The 21,549-nt window shown below is 40.5% G+C and overlaps 1 protein-coding gene across 1 annotated transcript in view; it reads right to left on the reverse strand.

Moving 5' to 3' along the window:
* Positions 1 to 8,388: 8,388 nt before the first annotated feature.
* The window catches only part of LOC145345309 (Fc receptor-like protein 2), a 30,825-nt gene continuing 17,664 nt past the window's right edge, over positions 8,389 to 21,549 (reverse strand). The window contains exons 8-12 of the mRNA XM_080193124.1: positions 17,884 to 17,975; positions 16,920 to 16,955; positions 13,631 to 13,696; positions 12,234 to 12,265; positions 8,389 to 10,712 (exon numbers count right to left, since the gene is read on the reverse strand). Coding sequence (XP_080049250.1) covers positions 10,581 to 10,712; positions 12,234 to 12,265; positions 13,631 to 13,696; positions 16,920 to 16,955; positions 17,884 to 17,975 — 358 coding nt within the window. The 3' untranslated portion in view covers positions 8,389 to 10,580. The remainder of the gene's footprint in view (positions 10,713 to 12,233; positions 12,266 to 13,630; positions 13,697 to 16,919; positions 16,956 to 17,883; positions 17,976 to 21,549) is intronic.

Genomic DNA, 21,549 nt, shown 5'->3' on the forward strand with positions numbered 1-21,549 from the left:
AAGTCGAGTGACGAACAATGTTTCACCTTATATTTGTGTTTTTATTGGATTTTCTGTCTCTCCACTTGTTCCAATATTTCACGATTTTTTAAAAAAAGTGGCAGATTTGCAAAGGCAAGACTCTCTTTGGCACATGTCATCATAAAGCTAATTAAAAAAATACGAGATATACATTGTTCAGAAGTAACCACAAATTGTGAAACTCAAAAGAATGTAATAAAGGGGTTATTGTTACCGTGACCATTGAGACAGGCTGACTTTCAAAGTAATGCATAAAATTGTTAACGTTATCAAATTTATAGATGACAAAAGGGCATCATTGTTTTCTCTGCCAAAGAGAACATTGATTTTGCTAATAATCATCAATCTACTTGCAGCTTGTTTTCATCCTAGAATAAGGGAACGCATCTCTAATAATCAATACTTTCCTTTTTTTCCAAGGCATTAACCTGCTAGTATACTGAACCGAAATATAGCAATTATTGTGTTTTAATTATTCTATCGATTGTGGACATTGCTATCACCCACAACTGGTCTTGTGAATGTGCTGGCCAATCACGTTGTTGCATCGTGGCGGAGGATATGCCCTTTCTTTAGTTGTCCTGTAGAATTAATTGGCTTACCACATCTGGTTGGTGATCTGGCGAGATCAAGTGGGGAAAGTATCTTTTTTTTCTTTTAATTTTTAGTTATGTGCAGATAAAAGGAGTTTCATCCAAGTAAGTGTGCAAGCGGGCATAAAATGTCAGCTGCGGCTTAACTTGGATAAATGTGAAGATATCCCCTTCAGAAAGGAAACAGAATGACAGAGTATAATTTTAACATTATTATAATTCGTTCGAAAAATCGATATACACTACGGCATGGGTTTCCTTTACTATCAGTCGCAAAAACCAGGCATGAGCAATCAGCTAGGAAGCCAACTAGTACGCTGGCATTTTTTTTCCAAGAAAACTTCATGTACAGCAGCAAGGCTGCCTTCAAATAGATGCACAGGTTTTTGGCGCGTCCACATCTGGAGAATTGACTGCCGGTTGCTTCTCCTTATCGAAGAAAAGATATATTTTACAACGAAGGGATGCACCGAGTGTTTAACAAACTGAATTATTGGATGGCAGTACTGTCAGATGAGGAGAGCTAAAATCGGCTAAACCTTTACTCACTGGAGTTTGGGAGAGTGGCAGGCGATCTCGTTGAAACGTGCATACTTCTAAAAGGGATAGTAAGACTGGACGCAAGAATGTCAGCCATCACTATATTAAATAGCAGAGCTCACTCGGGATACCGAATGGCGTATTCTTGCCCCTACCTTTCAAAACTTTATGATCTATGGCGTAACTTTCCAAAACATCGTAGTTCTATTATATTCCCTGAATACGTCAGTAGAGCAGGTGTGATTACAAGCACATTTGGCAGTTTCGTGATAAGGTCAACCGATGCTAATTATATTCTATTTCTAGATTTACCAATTGACCAGTTTTAAATTATCACAACTGTGACATGAACACAGAATTGTGTTCCTGTTTCTTTGCGTCAGGAAGTTTCTGATTCCGATTCCAGCGCTGTCCCCATTACAAGACACATTTTACTGAATATTCAACGTTAATATTATGTACAAATTAATTTAGCAGCATCTACAGTCAAGGACGTTACAACACTGATTATTGTCAGTTTTGAATTTCGCTAAGTATTATCATTAATTATAAAAGGATATGTTTTTCATTCACTTACAGATTATTAGAAGTAGGCAACAATTGGTCATGTTCATTTCAATGACACTGGACTGAAATTAAATTTCCCTTCGGACGAAACGCTTTTCCAATCATCTGATGCCTGTTCCGATTTCCTGAAAAATCAGAGAATCAGTAACCACGAGAGGAGGCCGTTCTGTCTCCGGCAAATCTGCTGGCTTGTTGTCAGATAGTTGCAATTGGCCCCACGTGCTGCTCTTTAGTCCATTGACATTCTACTGCGCCATCTATACATACATATAAATGTACATATATTTAAATTTCAGCTGTAGGTGGCCTTATGAAAACAACTGTCAAATATAAAATTAAACGCGGGACCATGCAGATTATGTTCTCATTGCTTCTATGCAGCTTCTGTTTCGGCTGGTGACGGCAGCAATGCCGGGTCGCCACAGAACAAATCTACTCCGAAATCAAGTCTGAGACGCTTGGAAGTTCGGCTCCTAACAAAGGCTGCCGCGCATTGTCAGCCGCTCATGAGGCTCAGACAAAAATCTCGGAAAGAGCATTTGCAGTGACATCAGGAGATAGCAGCTGGAGAGTTCCTGGAATCGCCCATCGTGCTGAAACGTGTTGCCCAAGCGCGACATGCCTACGCAGTGACATTTGTGACACTCTATTTGCCAAACAAAGGGAACTTCCACCGGATGTAAAGATGGATTGTTCGGTATAGTGGAAAAGGGAGGTTAGACCTGTCACTTCATGTAAAACAGCCTTATCTGATCTAAACAGCTGCAAAGTGGGGTTTAAGGAAAAAAGCTTAAGTATTTTTGATTCCAACCGCAATCTCCCCCGTGTTGAGCTGAGTTGAGGCCCAGATGGAAGCCCTTGATTAACTTACCACAAAGCCAAGCAGTGAGTCGCTTGCGTTGGTGTCAGATTAAATATTTGATTCCCCTAGTGCGACCAACAGCACATTTTCCGGGTGTAAACGGGATTTAATTCATGGGACAATTAAATACTTAGTGGACGAGTACTTCTACCGTAGTTTGAAGGCCCAGGAATATAGCTATACATTTAAGTGAACGTTGCAGGTGTGAATCCGTACAGTCGACATGTTTGATTAGTATCCATATGACCTATTATTGCTCTAATTAGGCTATGATCAGTGGCAATTCTACCCTACTCGTCTAGGGCTATGTACTTGCTCAGGTGCTGGATTATGTTTCATACTTGTGCTGTTCTGCGAACAATATTAACAAACACTCTGAATTAGGCCTAGTATTAGGATTAGCGGTCTACTGCATCTTTTATTAGCCTATCATTAATATCTCGACTGGGCAATGACAAGGTATATAAAAATGTTACAGATTCCAGTATTGTACCTAATTGTTATATTCGACCTACAAGCTCATATTTACCATTAGTGCTTACAAGAGACAGACGATTTTCATCATGATAGATTATGCACTGGCAGATGATTATTGTTGCACGATATTGTTTACATATACAAATTGGTAGCACGGATTATTTACTGCTGATTATGGAATCAAACTACAACTTAAGTTCAACAGTCAGTGTCTATCTCAGATTCATGTATATTCCCTCCTACTAGTCTAGGGACAATTTATATACGCAATCAAAACGTGATTTATAAAGTACGGTAAAAAAAAATGTTCTCACTTGAGAACGGATCAAGAACTAAAGATTGATTTGCAAAATACGCAACTGTGTTAAATTGTGAGAATAAAAACAACTTATACACAAACTGAATAGTTGTCAGAAGCAAAATGCATGGTTAGTGTAAACAGGCAAAAGAATGGCAATAAATTATGCTGCTAGTTTCCAAAAGCGATGTAGAAGATGGAGCAAATACCTCATTAATATTCAGTGATTTTGTTAATTTGTGACAGGCAACCGAAGGCATGACACACCATAGCGGGCAAATTGTGATTTGTGAATGCAAAATATGGCAAATATAGCACAGATATCTGAGAAGAACAGAATAATTTAGGGAGATAACGCAGAGCAAGGAGATTATCATCGCATATAATTTTCCAGCACCAAAAACAGTAAATGGTCTTGCTGAATGAAGCCTGTTATTTGCGAATCCGAAATAAAGGAAAAATTGAATGTGAATTGTTCACCTTTAGCAGAGAGGATCAGTCGGAGTTTAGTACCGGTTAGTGTTACGAAGGAACGATACAGTTATGCAGAGAGTACAAATACCTTGACATGTTTTTCTTCCCCTTAAATAATATACTTATTTGATTTACATTTCCCAAATTATGGAGCCTGCAGAGGAAAGGGGGCTGATTTATCAGAAAATGGGGAACATTTAATTCCAAGTTTGGAACATAAAGCAGAATGATACCGATGCTGAAATTCTGGAAAAATTAAATGCAGAAATTTCAGGAAATACAACTTGTTTGATGGCAACATAACATTTTTTTTGCTGTCCAATGTGACTCTTTTCCAATCGTTGTATACTCGTTAGGAAGCCTAGGGCAGGCTTATTGAAAGGAAACAATATGGCACAGGAAAAGAAGATCTGAATGATTGTGGATGTGGCTGGAAAGGAGGGGGGCAGATTATCTATCAAATATTGAGAGAGTGGGAGGTGCTGATTACTGGTTAGCACTGTTTCCTCGCAGTGCCGGAGTCCTGCATTCAATGCTAGCATTGGGTGATTGTCTGTGTCGAATTTGCACCTTTCCTCCTCTTCTGAGTGAGTTTCTTAGCATAATCACATCTGCTCCCAGGGTCCAGAGATGTGCAGCTAAGATTCATGGCGAATTGTCCCTTAGTATTCTGATATGTGTAGATTAGGCGGATTTGAAGGATCAATGCGTGTCGTTACGGGGGAAGGCCTCTGTCAAAGAGTCGATGCAGAGTCCATGGGCCTGAAGCCCACTTTAAGGCTTCTATGATTCTTCTGTGTCTGAAGGGGTCTGTGAGTCCTTATTAACGTGTCAACGCCCGAATGTACAGGTGTAGAATGCAGTTAGAAAGGCATCTGATTGACCATCTTTTAAGACGAAAGATCTGAGTATGTGAGTATAGATGTCTGGCGGAAATTCTATTGCCTTGGTGCGACCAAGTCTGGAGTGTTGTATACAGTTTTGATGTTTTTTTTAAGGAATGACATTGTTGTCGTGGAGGAAGCGTAACAGATTGTGGGATTGTTTTATGAAGATAGAATGTGGAAACTTCCTAAATATTATCCTGTGGTTTGAAGAATGAGAGGCCATCTTGTTCAAATTTAAAATATTTCTTCAGGGCAGAGGCCGACATGACGCATCCTCTGCTTCTGAGTGTAAGCCATGGTAAACCATCTCATAGTAAGAGGCAGCTCATTTGACAAGGAGGTTTTTTTTTTCATGAATGCTGATGAAACTTTGGTGATTGTGAATGCTGGGAGCTGTGATTATTCGATCACTCGGCAGGAAATCATAACAGAATCATAGCATCAATACAGCGTAGAAGGAGCCCATTCGGCACATTAAACCTGCACAGACAATAATCCCACCCAGACCCTATGCCCGTAATCCCACGTTATTTACCCTTCTTATATACTGACACTAAGGGACATTTTTGTATGGTCAATCAACGTAACCCGCAAGTCTTTGGACTGTGGGAGGAAACCGGAGCACCCGGAGGAGACTCCCATACGCACGGGGAGAACAGCGCTGATTCCACACTGTGAGGCGAGGCTAGAATTGAACCTGGGTCCCTGGCACTGTGTCGCAGCAGTGCTAACCGCTGTTCAAGAGGGAATTCGATATATTTCTAATAGCAGCAAGAAATTTGTTGGGAGCACGGAAAATTAGCATTGTTGGAACAGATCAACCAGAATCAAATGGAAAGACAGTGTCCAATCAACGGGCCGATTGACCTCCTCTTGCCTCTTGGTCCCTATGTTCTTATATTCCACCTGTTGCCCTATCACTTCTTGCAGCGATATCGGACGCATCTCTTTTTTTTTCTAGATGTTTCCTAATGCTTATTCTAATCTGTATTTCCATTTTCCATGCATTTGAGTCCAGAGCTTGATGGTTCCACTTCCTCCGTCGTGGAGATACGGCGCCCCGCCACTTGTATGATGGAAGTAGAGGGGACCGCGTCACAGCAGCGATATTCACTCAAATGGATAAATACATTTTCATCTTAATGTAACAACACAACAAAATGTTTCCTTCTGCATCTGGGATCCAATAGCGTGCTGGCATTATTCTGAAATCTGCATCAAAAATAATTTCCACAGCTAAGGAATAGTTTCGAAATCGATCGCTGGTTTCAACATAGATTTGGCTCTTCTGTTGCCTTGAACTGTCATTGTATCATTCTGATAACGGGCAGTAAATGTGGGATGATCTACCTTTCTATGCCCCGACAGCTGATTGATTCTGAATTGGTCTGGTAGACGCTCATACTTAACAAACAATGGACTTCTGGGGTCACTGTGTACCTTACCTGGCAGTGTGTTAAATTATTCCTTTTGGAAAAAAATCAAATTCAAATTAAATATTGCATCAACTCGTCTAGTTTTCTGTGAGCAGACTTAGCAATTCTCCCAATCATCACAACATGTTAAACACAGAGACTATTTGACACTTTGTGGCTTATTCGCAATCACACACATATAATTCGAAAAGCCTGGGGCATGATCCGGGAACATTTCCAATTGAAGCGAAACAGCTAACGTCGTGTTAATCGAATTAGTTATCTGGATCAAAAACATATTATCTGTAAATGCAACTTTGAAACTTTGTGTTCATTTTGACAAAAAGCAAAGCACAGACAATTCTTTAACTAAGGTCCAACCTGGTATGAAATCTGCTAACCTTACCTTGTTTCGTATATATATAATTCCCAGGGATTCCGTTGAATCTGCTTGACAGTTACCAACTCTCTGAATCTGACTGGCAATCGGCAGGGCACTCAATTCCAATGGAAGTCGGAAGGGGGACAACTGATGGCCTGGCTGGTAACGCTGATTTCCCGTGAATGGATTGCTAAATGTAAACACAGCTTTATTATGTCTTACCGCGCTCAGTGTATTTTAATTTAATTGTCGGAATTGCAGATGGGGTTACTTTATGAACGCATTGTTCCACAGACATGTGGTGCAACAGCAAATTGTGTTTTATGCCTGTGTACCTCTTTAGCCATTTATACACTCCCACAGCGAAACAAAGCTTAACCCTTGGGGATCTGACATTCTACTTCCCTCCAGAACTGGAAAGGCCACTGATAACCACAGCACTCGAAGCTATTTTTGGTGTCTACCTTTTTGGCCCCTAATCAGTTGCATATTTACTTCGACTTCTCCTTTCCTACTTCTGTCTTTGTAAAATGTTTGATCTCATTTTTAATGACTGTCAGTTTATTCCCGCTCCAGGTCAATAATTAGGTATTTACTATTTGCATTGAACATGGCAGTGGCTGAAAAAAGTGAACACTTGTTGCAAATCTCTGGAGCGAAATGCTTGCTCGGCAGTTTCAGAAGAAGACAAGAGTCAAACGTACTTCTGGGTAATTGAATTCAAAGATAGATTAGGCCTAGTTAGGGTGGCAAACCTCACTTGTGAAAGGTAAACTTTTTTTTCCCCTCTTTGCAACATTCGATGACGGATACAATATACGCATTTTTAATGACGTCGAGAAGCAAAATTATTACTTGAATTTGAATTCTGACAGCTGGCGTGAATTGATTTGAACATCTGTTCATTTCCTGTTAGCCTGATCTGCTAGGTCACATCTCAATGACATTACCACTTTATCGCCAAATTGCCCTCTTGTCCCATTCTGCATTTCTGCATTCAATCCATCACCCTGTATGGCTCACTCTCAACTGCCATCCAAGGGCAACTTCGAATGAGCAATAAATGCTGGACAGCAAGTGATACTCATTATCCACTAATGAATAATAAAAAAAGGCATTGCTGTCTGTTTTTCTATTAAATTATGAGTATGATATCCCTCACCAGATCCTGTTCATTTTGCAAATGCTTGCATCCCCATGGCAAGCGCATGAGTTAACATTTGGATGTCCAAATAACTATAGAACAATAGAAACGTTACAGCACAGAAGGAGTACATTCGGCCCGTCTTGGCCATGCCTGCCCAAAGTCACATAGACGCCCTTTCTAATCCCACCATCCTGCACTAGGTCTATAGCCTTGTGCCTCATAGCAATGATTTGCAGATTGGGGTACTTTTTAAGAGTTACGAACTCTGTCACCTCCACCAACTCGAGCAGCGATTTCTGGACACGCACTAGCAGTTGCATAAAATAATTGCTCCTCATACTCCCACCTTCTGTCATTTATCTTGCATCCAGGCCCCCTGATCCTCGAATTCGCTATCAAAGAAACATTGTTTTCCTGTCCACTCTATCTCTTCCCTTCATAATTTGATGCATGCCTATCAAGTCACCGTCTTTACTCCAAGGAAAATAATCTTAATTTATCCAACCTATCCTCATAGTTCCACTTTTATAGCCCTTGATATGTTCGTGCAAACTCACTCTGCACGCTGGCCGGAAATTAACACCTTCCTTAATATGTTGACCACAACTGCACACAATACCCCAGCTGTGTAACTCTGTTTTACCTCTCGAGCATGACTGTACTCTGCATCTCAAAAAGTGAAAGCCAAAAACTTCACATTTCTGAATAACTATTTCATCTTCCCATCTTTTATTCCGTTCTACATCGGAAATTTCATATGAAACACTAAATGTAATCTTCACTGTGTTGATTATTATACAAAGAACTAGATTGAGGTCACAACAGGAACACATTTATGCTGCCACAACCGCATGTGGATTTTACTGTGGCCAAGATGCACTTTGAAGTAAGAAATAGAATCAGATCGTTCTAACATGGTGGTCGGCTATCAGACGTAATTAGGGGTAGCAAAGTAACACATTACTGTAACCTCAACATAACACAAAAAAATCAGCAGTCAATGTGTGACCACAGAACACGAAATATTTGTTCAGATCTAACAAATTGAGACAAATTTTAGATTTGACGATGAAAAAATATTTCACGCACTGCAAAAAGCCTGCGAAGTTTGTTCAGTTCAACTCAAAGCATAGCAAACGTTGTCTCCACTGTCTCTTAATTAAAGTTAATCAACGAGTCTCAACATTAAAACTGGGTGGTGGAGTGGTCCATTTTCTTCTTGGTATCACTGAATTATTAACGCTTAACGTAGTTAACGCACAACATAAGTAAAATGAATTTAAAAATGCCGATATTCTCTCTTACGTCGTTGTGTTTGATTGTCATTGTCTCATTGTCCCTATTAGCTTGTTTAGTTGTTTTCCTGCAGATGCTGTCCAAAGATCTTTGGTGAATTCGAGCAGTGCATCTAGTAGATATTACGCACTGCTGCTACTGAGCGCCGATGGTGGAGATAATGGATATTTATGGATGTGATGCGAAACTCGCTGCCCGCTTTCTCTTGGATGGTGTCACGTTTCTTGTGTTATTAGAGTTGCACCCAACCAGGAAAGTGGGGAATATTCCATCACACTCTGACTTGTGCCTTGTAGATGGTGGGAAGGATTTGGGGAGCCAAGAGGTGAGTTGCTCGCCACATTAGTTTTAGCATCTGATCTGCACTGTAACTATGTGGTGAGTCCAGTTGAGTTTCTGGTCATTACAGAAGACCTAATGATGGTTCAAATAATGATAATGATATTATCCTTATCCAGGCGAAATTAATTTGGAAAGCCTTTCCAGTAAGTCTGTACGTTCAGAGGTCACTGCAGCTCAGGTAAAGTAAATGAAGATATTATGGGACCGGTGTTGGCAGAAAAAAGATGGGCGAAAACCTGCAGACATTAAGTCCCACCCTTTGACTTTAACAACGCTTTCCTACACATGGCTCCACAAATACATTTGTGTCTTTTTGCTTTTCCTTCGTCAACATTAACCTCCCACTCAATTTAATAGAAAACACTCTCACTAACCTTGAGCATTTCCGGTTAGACATCTTCAGATAAAGAAGGTTTTCTGGCCATTATTTTTCATGATTCGAGTAACCATTGTCATCTGCTCATTTGTGAGTGAATTGATGTCCTTTACAAAAATATCCAACACACCATCTCCAGCTGATTTTTCGTTGGAAGTAAGCGCACATTCGAAAGTTCAGTCATTGGTTTCTGTGTTGTTGTGCTGTTGCACTGTATGGAATACTACTCGTGTATAATTAGTCACTGTACATATTTTTTTTGTTAATTTAACTCCATCTTCCTAAAATAGATTAAGGTTACAATCGCTCCATTCGAGGATGCGAATACACCTCTAATTTGGAAGTAGAATTTGTTAATATTGCATTGCTGCTTCTTGTGTAGTCATCGGTCATCAAGCAAGCGAGGTGAATCCTTCTGAGGATTTGGTTAGCAATAGTCAGGTAGACCATTGTTCAACTGCATTAGCACAGCAAGTGTATTTACAGTTCGCCAACTGGTGTTGCCCGCATTCCATGTGAAAAAAAATGGAACATTCAGGTACTGCAAGGAAATGTCAACAGAAAATTCCTCCGAATTCGAATTATGTGGACTTCACGAAAACTACAGGATTCATTGATACATTCAATTGGAAGCACTAAGAAAAGAACGCTCCATGTCTTATCGCTGCGTCAGTTGCGTAATTCTTGACCTAAACTAATAATCTACTGTCAGCCTTAGGCGAGGCACGTAGTCAATGTTCTGGCTGCAAAATAGCCGACATTCAATAGTATTTGAATGCAACATGTTCAGCCCGATTCAGAATTATAACATCCATCGTAAAGTCAAGCTTTGACTTTGCGAAAATATGCAGGCCTCAAATCATCTGCAGATGCAATGATGCGTTCATTATCTTTCCAGTTTCGCTATGAGTGCCTTGGAAGGTTTTCGTAGAAACACCCTTCTTCTTTTTGGTATCGCTCGAAACGATCTTCATCCTTTATGTGATTCAATGTGGCATACGTGATAGAGTAATCATTCTCGCCCTTTTTGTTATCCTGAAATTAAAGAATTTAGAATCAAATTAGCACCGGGTAGACACAAAAATCATGATGGCCAGTAGCCTTAGGATAAACTGGGAAAGTGTTTTATGTTAACCGGAGGTAGTCTTTATTGCGCCAATTTAACAGGCAATCATTGTTGGAAATCAAGACATATAATACCTCGCCAAACATTTCACTCATCGACGAGGCATAAGTCTGGAGTTTTAGCTAATCAGTTCCACTTGTCACTAAGATTTAATACAATCTTCACCAACCAAGGGTAATCAACTTCGCATATATAGCACAACATCTGTCATCTTAAAGATTAATTCCATGCATCCAGCTCTGCACAGTGTTAGCCACGTGTAAAAACAACAAGGTGCAGTGCAGTGAGTCATCAAAGCTCCTTCCAAAGTATCGTCCAAACTCACGACATCAATCAACTGGAAGGACGAGGGCAGCGGATGCAGTGAGACACCAGCAGCTGCAAATTGGTGTCCATGTGACACAACATCACGGCCTATAATTGTATTGCGATTGTTTCATTGTCGCCCGCTCAAAATCATGTAACTCCCTCTATAACCCTATTGTGGGTATATGTGCATCATATGAACTGCAGTGAATGCGGCGCAGCGCCACCTTCTAGAGGGCGATTCGGAATGTGCAGTATATGTTGACTGAGACACAGATGTCACGAAAAAATGAACGATTATTTCAAACAGATTCGGTACAATTGACACAGTTAAAATCCCAGTCCCACTTTAACTCTGTATTTTTCTGTAATTTCCTGTTAACCTGCTCTATGTTAAATGGTTGGAAGCGATCCGGAATATCATGGTGGCGCTCTGTACAACGAATGTCCCTCGAGTTTTAGACTCCCCTACTTTTGAGAAAACTATATCGACTATTTAGCTGATCTGTATTCCTCATTCTTTTATAGACCTTTGTAAGATCACCCCTCAGCCTTCTGCGCTCCAGAGAGAAAAAAAGACACAGTCTATCCAGCGGCTCCTTATAACTCAATCCATCATTCCCGGTAGCATCCTAGTAAATCTCCTCTGTACGCTTTCTAGTATAATCACTTCCGATCTTTGCTCTTTGTTCTTTGTTCTTTGATCTATATTAGGGTGACCAGAACTGTATACACTATCCCGAGTACGGCATTACCAATGTCTTGTAGAACTCCAACAAGACGTCCCAACGCCCGTGTTCAATGTTCTGACCAATAAAACCAAGCATGCTGAATTCCCTCTTCACCAAACTGTCCACCTGTGACTCCACTTTTAAAGATCTGTGAACCTATACACATAGATCTCTTCGTTCTGTAGCTCTCCCCAATGCCCTAACACTAACTGAGCAAGTCCTGTCCCAGTATATTTGATTGCTGGATTGCAGTACGGGTCCCTTCGGAAATATGGGCCAAACCTGAAAACTTTCGGTTGGGCTATTCAGAAAACCGATGGTCAGTAATTACTTTCTGCCAGGTATTAAAAAAAAATCAACTTTCAGTGCTCTATTCGTCAGAAGGTAACTTACTTGCTTCTCTGTTGAACGGCCGCCACTATTGCCTGCAAGTGAAACAGAAATATTTGAAGATGACAGATTGGACAGGTTGGCTGTTGGGAATCCATTGATTGGAAACGGGATGTTCTTAATCTATTCCATGCCATCAAATACGGATATTGCACACATGTCCATTACTCTCTGTTGAAAACAAAGTTAACACCAGAGGCGATATAAAATGGGCATCTGATTCCAGCAGACCATGTCCCGTTAGAGTGAACGTTATCCAATTTAAGCCGCTGTGCGTTATCACTGTGCCCATTTGAAGTTAATTTTACTTGCACCAGAATTATAAGTTGCCAATTGTATATAATGGCTTACCCATGTAGATTTTTGGTTTTCTTTAGATAATGAAAGCCGTGTGTACTACACAAGTATAAAGCCTCTGTCTGTGCACAACTGCGCTACATATCCCTCCCCATTAAAGTCAAAGGCAGGTAACACTGAACATGCTGTAAAACGGGCATTCGAGGACAGATCTACCATGTCATTTCAGCGTGGCTTTTGCCAAATTTAATCGATCATGCTTTGACACCATGAGGAGGACTTTCTTCAGACAGAGCCTAGTGAATACATAAAATTCACTGCCACAAAAGGCGGTGCAGGAAAGGTGATTGGGTTTATTTAAGGGAGAAATAGACAGGTTATTGCTTGGTTAAGGGATCAACGGTGACGGGAGAAAGGCCGGAGAATGGGGTTGAGAAACAAAAACTATGGTGGGCCCAATGCCTCATTTTGCGCCTATGTCTCATAGTTTATGATCCGTTGAAGTAATTTTCCCTTGTGCACAATTCGGTTTGCACCACAAATATCAAGCGTCTGTTGCATCTATTGGCTCAATTCTGATGTAGTGCCATGCAAGCTTTTATGTTCTACACAAAAACACATACCTGTTTGTGCACAACTGTAATAATGCAATGTCATGTTGTCTGTATCATTATCAGTAAATGATTTGAAAGCAAACAAAAATATGTTTTCATGAGGAAGGCTACAGCAGACATGTCAATGGAATGTTGTACACGTGTTCTACACTTAATATCCGAATACAAGTTCCAGTTTTTATTTCTAGACAGAGTTCATTTTTTTATTCCAGATATAGGATAGTTTCCCCTTTCAGTGTTGGGCAGAAAACATTTCATACTCTGCGATGATTGAACTATATTTAGGACCTACACAAACTTTCATTCACACTTCATGTTTTTGCAGGGATTTTAGTGCAAGCACGACAGTTATTTGCTACAGGCATGAGTTTTGCTAAATAATCATGAGAGTGTCAGCAAACGTAATCCGAATGAAGTGATTGAATTTAAGGTGTGGAACTGGAATTATGACCAAACCTAACAATAGATAGAGAAACTGCGATAAAATACCTGTGCCTCTCGACTTCGTGATCGTGACAACCGAATAAACCAGCTCACCATCAGTTTTCACGCCATCTAAGTAGATTAATCCAGAGACAACATTAAAACAAACACGTCTTTCAATATATATGCGTGTATGTTTAGTGGATAATGTGAAAATCGAGAAGGAAATTGGGAGGTAAATATAAACATGCATATCTGATTTGATAGATAAACATATGCGTGCATATTGCACAAATATACACAATATTCATTGCAAATTATTAGAAAACAAAATTAGTCGGTGATACTATTTGTTCTCATTTTTCGAATGCAAATCTAGTTTGTGTATTTGGTTAAGAAAGCCACTGGAGTTCAAAATAGTGAGGAGGGTGCCTGTGGCATAAATCAATACAAAGAAAAAAGAACAAAGAGAACAAAGAAAATTACAGCACATGAACAGGCCCTTCGGCCCTCCAAGCCTGCACCAGCCACACTGTGTGACTTAAGGAAAACCTCCAACCCTTCCGGGGTCCATCTCCCTCAATTACCATCCTATTCACGCACTTGTCAAGATGCCCCTTAAAAGTCACGACCATATCCGCTTCTACTACCTCTCCTGGCAACAAGTTCCAGGCGCCCATCACTCTGTGTAAAAAATCTGCCTCGTACATCTCCTTTAAACATTGCCTCTTGCACCTTAAATCTATGTCCCCTATTAATTGATCTTCCTTGGATAAAAAAGCTTCTGAATATCCATTCAGCCCATGCCTCTCATAATCTTGTACATTTCTATCAGGTCTCCCCTCAACCTCTGTCACTCCAGTGAGAACAAACCATTTTTCTCCAACCTCTCCTCATAGCTAATGTCCTCCATACCAGGCAACATCCTGGTTTTTTTTTCTGTACCCTCTCCAAAGCCTCTACATCCTTCTGTAGTGTGGCGACCAGAATTTAACAATATATTCCAAGTGCGGCCTAACTAAGGTTCTATAAAGCTGCAACATGGCTTGCCAATTTTTAAACTCAATATACCAGCCGATGAAGGCAAGCATGTTGTATATCTTCTTGACGACTTTCTCCGCCTGCATTACCACTTTCAGTGACCTGTGTACCTGTACACCCACATCCTTTTGCTTATCAATACGCTTAAGGGTTCTCCCATTTACTGATATTTCCTATCTCTATTTGACCTTCCAAAGGATTAAACTCCATCTGCCATCTCTCCGCCCAAGTCTCCAATTGATCAATATCCTCTGATGGTCCTCAACACTATTCACAAATCCACCACTCTTTATGTTGTCTGCAAACTTACAGTTACACTTTCCTCCACGGCAAAGGTCCCAGCGCTGATCCGTGAGAACACTACTTGTCAACTTTCCATTCAGAAATGCACCATTCCGCCGCTACCCTCTGTCTTCTTTGACTAAGTAAAATGTCTGACAACACCAGGTTTAGTCCAAACCTGGTGTTGTCAGACTTTTTACTGTGTTTACGCCAGACCAACGCCGGCATTCCCACATCATGACTTCTTTGACTAAGCCAGTTTTGTATCCACCTCGCCAGCTCACTTCTGATCCCATGCGACTTCACCTTCTGCACCAGTCTGCCATGGGGGACCTTGTCAAAGGCCTCACTGAAGTCCATGCAGACAACATCCAGTTCCCTACACTCATCAATCATCTTTGTCACTTCCTTGCAAAACTCGATCAAGTTTGTGAGACACAGCCTCCCCTTCACAAAACCACGTGGGCCTCTCTTTAATACGTCCACGTACTACCAAGTGAGAATAAAGCCTGTCTCGCAGAATCCTTTCCAATAATTTCCCTACCACTAATGTAAGGCTCACTGGCCTGTAATTACCTGGATTATTCTTGCTACTCTTCTTAAACAAAGGAATGACATTGGCTATTCTCCAAACCTCCGGGACCTCCTCTGTAAGAAGTCTCACAATTCCAGGTTAAAGCCCAACAGGTTTATTTGGTAGCAAAAGCCACTAGCTTTCGGAGCCCTGCTCTTTCATCAGGTGAGTGGGATTTCAGTTCACAAATAGGGCATATAAAGACAAAAACACAATTTGCAAAATAATGGTTGGATTGTGAGTCTTTACCACACTCCGAAAGCTAGTGGCTTTTGCTATCAAATAAACCCGTTGGACTTTAACCTGCTGTTTTGATACTTCTTTCTGTGTTTAGCCCAGGCCAGCGCCAGCATCTCCACATCATGGCTAGCATTGACCTCTCCTGTAGCCAATGAAAATACAAAGATTTCTCTCAAGGCCTCAGCAATTTCCTCCCTTGCGTCTCTCAGTACTCTGGGGTATACTCCATTAGATCCTAGACAGGATAAATTCTGGAAAGTGTTCCCAATGGTGCAGAGCCGGGGCGAGACTACAGGCAGTGAAAACAGTTTATGACTGAAATCAGGAGAAATTTCTTCATTCAGGGAGTGCTAAGCTTCTATCATTCACAGCCACAAAACGCAGCTGAGAACAAACTATTGTATGTTTTCAAGAGAGAATTAGATATTGCAATGAAGGTTAAAATAATGTTTGGAGGAGGGTAAGGTTGGAGACGGGCTCAAGCTACTGAGTTGGATGATCATCCATCATCATCGTGAACAGTGGAAAGGTTTGGAGAGCTGAATAGCCTACTTGTATTTCCATGTTTCTCTGCTATTCGCATCAGCTTTCTACGAGGACTGTAATGTTTTTGCTTAATACCGTAATTTACCCTAAAATTAAGAACTAAGGAAAGAAAGTAATTTATGTTTCAATATTGAAGTAAAGGGTTTTTAGTAAGTTTGGTGGTCTATTGCTCGAAGTCATAACAAATCATTGATTGTGATATAAAAAGAAATCTAATCACAGTAACTCAATTCAAGTAGACTATGATGTATATGCACATAAAATATAAAATGGAAGCGTTTATTATGATATAAAATAATGCCAAATGTTTCTTAACTATACACCTGATTTTTCTTAAACTACATGGATCTATTAATATTTTTGTTATATTAGTTTTGGTTTGCTACCAAGTTATTAGCAAAACACTGATAAACACCATATTTGTGCAAAACGCAGAATGGGGAATTCTATGTGCTGCATATTGTGGTACGATCCCCAAACTAATGGATATTAAATGAGCACTAGTGGCCTACCCCACAAATATGAGTCCAAAGGTGCTTGATGTAGTGCATGGGTTGTATCATACTTTCTCAAAGAAAACCGCGGAGTCATGATACCCACTGCATCCTCAGTACAAAATAATTCATGTGATCTACAAAAAGCCGTAAAGCTATAGAAGCAATGAGACTTTACCTTCTGCATAATTGGTGTCTTGCATGCAGCCTGAATCTGAAAATACACATAAAAACAAAATCTGTCCTTAGTGGTCTCGTTGCACAAGGAAATATTTAGGCACTATAGTAATTAATAATTCAACAATTGTGGACAGGTATTACTGTGTTGAACACATTTAAAGCAATTCAACTAATCCACCTGACGATTATAGTATTTGCATGATTCTATATGCATAAAGAAAACGCCTGTTTTTATCCTGACCCACACAATTGAGGAATATCTGAATACCCACAATTCGGCACCAAAGGATTTCATTGTAAGCAAAATATCTGACCTCAATAGCATATATTTGGAAGTTAGGCATCGGTTTGTCATTCACATTCATGCAGTGTATGCTCCGTAAATTTCGGTTTTGCTAAGTCGTGAAGGCATTGGAACTCAGGTTTGATTCTGAAGCTATCATACTGTGACCATTACAGAAACGCAAAATGGACCAGGGCTCCTTGATTCTTGACTAAGCCAACTCATCACCGTCAGGAAAGGCTGATTGCAAGCATTGGAAATGGATCAATAATTTCAAAATGGGAAGAAATGCGTTGTAGCAACATTCCTACAATATAGGATGCGGTAAAGCAGCATGAAAAATCAGATGCACAACGTGTACAGAACCCAGCATTATTCCGCTACATTTTCGTATTTGGCAATCAACCTCCTGAAGCCATTCTTCTTCATTTATGCTCGGGAAGCCGCGTGTACAAACAGGCCAGTGAAAGAAATGTACTCCTAGAGCAGGCTGAATGTAGGCCTGTGGGACATTAAAATCTCCTACCATCAAACAGGTGAATTACAGAGGCGAGTTCTTCTGAAGTGATAATGTTAAAGTGTTCTTTATTTCTACAGATGTTATCCTGACGTTATTGTGGGGAAAGAGCAAATCGTCCAAGGAACACAAACTGATCATTAGCATCATTGTACGGCTTACCAGTATTTCGGCATGCCCCCACAACTGCATACTCAAAATCTCTTGCAAGTGTTCTGTCACTCGTGTTCGGAATTCTATTTCCTGAATCATCACTGTACATGAAACATATCCGGATGTTAAACAAGACTGCCAAAATATTTAATTGCCATTGCAACGAAATATGATCAAAACAAAAAACAGTAAGATTACCTAAAGTAAAAGTTATTGTTTAACAATGGGAACTTGGGGAACATTTCAAATGTTCAGTGCAAGATTGCAAACTCATCAGTTTCAGTAGGAGGCGAACTTTCTTCTAAATGATATCAGTAGGCAACTTCCACTGCTTCTAACGATAAACCTTGTAGATCTGGACGACCTTCTGGTGTTAAAAACAACTATGCCCCACATCTATCCTCAATAAATTTTCCAAAGTTGTTCACGCAATTACTTGCATTCTTGACCGGCTACCACAGATAGCATTGCCCCCCACCCTTCATCCATCCCCACTTTCATTGTTCCATTCCTGCTATCAAAAAGTTTTTTTTTCTTTAATATGAAATCTCCCCATTCCTTCTTCCACTGAACAGATCATTGTCAAGATTTCTACTCGAGTTACACAAACATACTCAGAGATGTAATATTTCATTTCCCATATAACTCAGTTAAGCATGGTTTTAACGTTTTTATTTCTCCTAACGTTTTCCCGCTTACTTACCGAGAGTACCACGGATGATACATAGCTCCCTTGGCCTCTCCCATTTCATAGTTGATGCCTGCGCTGCCAATCCAAAAATGGAACATCTGAGGACAAGAATCCTATTAACATGATATCTAGACTCAATGATCAGTGAGGTCGGACACCAATCCCTATCTGATAATAGATTATTTATTTGGGAAATTGTCCCCTGTATAATAAGCTATCTGTCCATGTTGGTTACCCCACTGCTCACTATTGCGCACAGCTCCATTTTGACCTCCTTCATCATGTTTTATGCTCATGCCAACATTCTCTCTATGCTAGCTTAGCGTCGGCATCTCCACTCATCCTCACCCAATAACTGACCACTTGTCTTCGTTACATTCTCCAGACACTGGAATATTGTTCCCCACTGCTAATTCTTGACTCGTGACACACTTGGAATGCGTAATGATCCATGAGCTGATTACTTAATAACAGCATTTCAGCTACCTTCTAATTCTGAGAAATGGTCATGTAGCACAATCTACTGTTTCTGGTCTCTTATCCAAGTCCCTAGCCAGAGAGATGCTTATCTATCCATCAAAAGGAATTCTGCCTTCTTGAATTCACAGAATCCCAGAGAGACAATACTCAGTCCGTTATCTGTGCTTGCCTTCGTTTTTAGCATTAGGACTTATACATTAATGTGCATTAATGATTTTGATGAGGAAACTGAACAAACATTTCTGAATTTGCAGATGGCAAAAAGTTGGGTGAGACAGAGAACTGTAAGGAAATTGTAGAGAATGGGTTATCTGAAAGGATGTATTTAGGATAGTGGAATGTGCCATGAGACTTGGGTATCCAAGTACACCAGTCACAGAAGATCAATAGGTAGGTGCCGCAGAAGACAAATAAGCCAAATGGCATGTTGGATCTCATGTTGGATTTTCATAATAAAGGGGAAAAAAGATTTGTACTGCAATTGGACAGGACCATGGTGACGCCACGCCTGGAATATTCCGTGCAGCTTTGGCTTCCTTACCTGTTGAAGGGTGTTCTTCCTATCTACGGAGTGCAATGGAATTTTATAGACTGATTCCTGGCCTAGCAAGATTGGCACATGCTGAATGCTGTAAGATGAATTCGCTGGAGTTCAAAGCAATGCAGGGGAATCTTATATACACTTACAAGATTCCTGCAGGACTAGATAGGGAAGATGAAGGAAGCTCCCGATAGTGCAGGTGTCCAAAACTGGGCATTACAAGAATACAGATAAACATGTTAGGACTGAGATGAGAAAACCATTATTCATCCCAGCATGGTAAGCCAATGATTCACAGAAAGGCTTGAGGCCAAAACTTGGCATGTTTTCAAGAGAAGTTAGACATAGTTCTTGGGGCAAAGGGAATTAAAATTTATTGGGTGTGACGGGAGTGGGCCACTGAGTGGATGATCATCCATGGTCGTAATAAATGACAAAACAGGCTCTAAGGGCCAAACGATGTACCCCTCCTGTATTTTCTATGTTTCTATGACATATACATATACATCACGTTATACATATATAAAGAGCAAGAGGGTAGCCAGGGAGAGGGTTGGCCCACTCAAGGACAAGGGAGGGAATCTACACATGGAGCCAGAGGAAATGAGTGAGGTATTAAATGAGTACTTTGCGTCAGTACTCAGCAAAGAGAAGGACTTGGTGGATGATGAGTTTGGCAAAGGATGTGTAGATAGTTTGAGTCATGTTGAGATTAAAAAGGAGGTATTAAGGTTCTTGAGAAACTTTAAGATAGACAAGTCCCGATGGCCTCATGGGATATACCTCAGAATACTGAGAGAGGTAAGGGAGAAAATTGTTGAGGCCTTGAGAGAAATTTTTGTATCCTCACTAGCTATAGGAGCAGACCCAAAGGATTGGGGAATAGTCAGTGTTGCTCCTTTGCTTAAGAAGAGCAACAAGTATAATCCAGGTAACTACAGGCCGGTGAGCTTTACATCAGTGGTAGGAAAATTATTGAAGAGGGTTCTTTGAGACAGGATTTATTCCAGCTTGGAAATAAGTGGATGCATTAGTGAGAGGAAATATGGTTTTGCGAAGGGGAGGTCGTGTCTCACGAACTTGATTGAGTTTTTGAAGGAGGTGATGAATATGATTGATGAGGGCAAGGCAGTGGATGTTATCTACATAGTCTTCAGTAACGCCTTGACAAGCTCCCTCATAGCAGACTGATGCAGATGGTGAAGTCGAATGGGATCCGAGGTGAGCTGGCAAGGTGGATAAAGAACTGGCTCGGTCAAAGAAGACAGAGGTAGCAGTGGAAGGGTGCATTTCTGAATTGGGGGAGGGGACAGGGGGCTGTGATAAGTGGTGTTCCTCGGGGATCAATGCTGGGACCTTTGCTATTTGTAATATATATAAATGATTTGGTAGAAAATGTAACTGGATTGATTAGTAAGTTTGTGAATGACACAAATGTTGGTGGACTTGGGAATAATGATTAGGATCATCAAAGGATACAGCAGGATATAGATCAGTTGGAAACTTGGGTAGAGAGATGACAGATGGAGTTTAATCTGGACAAATGTGAGGTAAGGCATTATAGATGGTCTAATACAGATAGGAAATATACGGTAAATGACAGAACCCTTAAGAGTGTTGATTGGCAAAGGGATATGGGTGTTGGTACACAGGTCACTGAAAGTGGCAATGCAGATGGAGAAGGTAGTCAAGAAGGCATACGGCATGCTTCCCTTCATCAGCCGGGGCATTGAGTTTAAAAATTGGCCGTCATGTTGCAGTTTTATGGAAACTTAATTAGCCCACACTTAGAATATAGTGTTCAATTCCGGTCGCCACACTACTAGAAGGAGGTGGAGGCTTTGGAGAGGGTACAGAAAAGATTTATCAGAATGTTGCCTGATATGAAGAGCATTAGCTGTGAGGAGAGTTTGGAAAAAAAAACTTGATTTGTTCTTACTGGAGCGACAGAGTTAAAGGAGAC

The sequence above is a fragment of the Carcharhinus amblyrhynchos genome, chromosome 7, assembly GCF_965287045.1.
Source record: "Carcharhinus amblyrhynchos chromosome 7, sCarAmb.v2.hapA, whole genome shotgun sequence".
NCBI classification, from domain to species: Eukaryota; Metazoa; Chordata; class Chondrichthyes; order Carcharhiniformes; family Carcharhinidae; genus Carcharhinus; species Carcharhinus amblyrhynchos.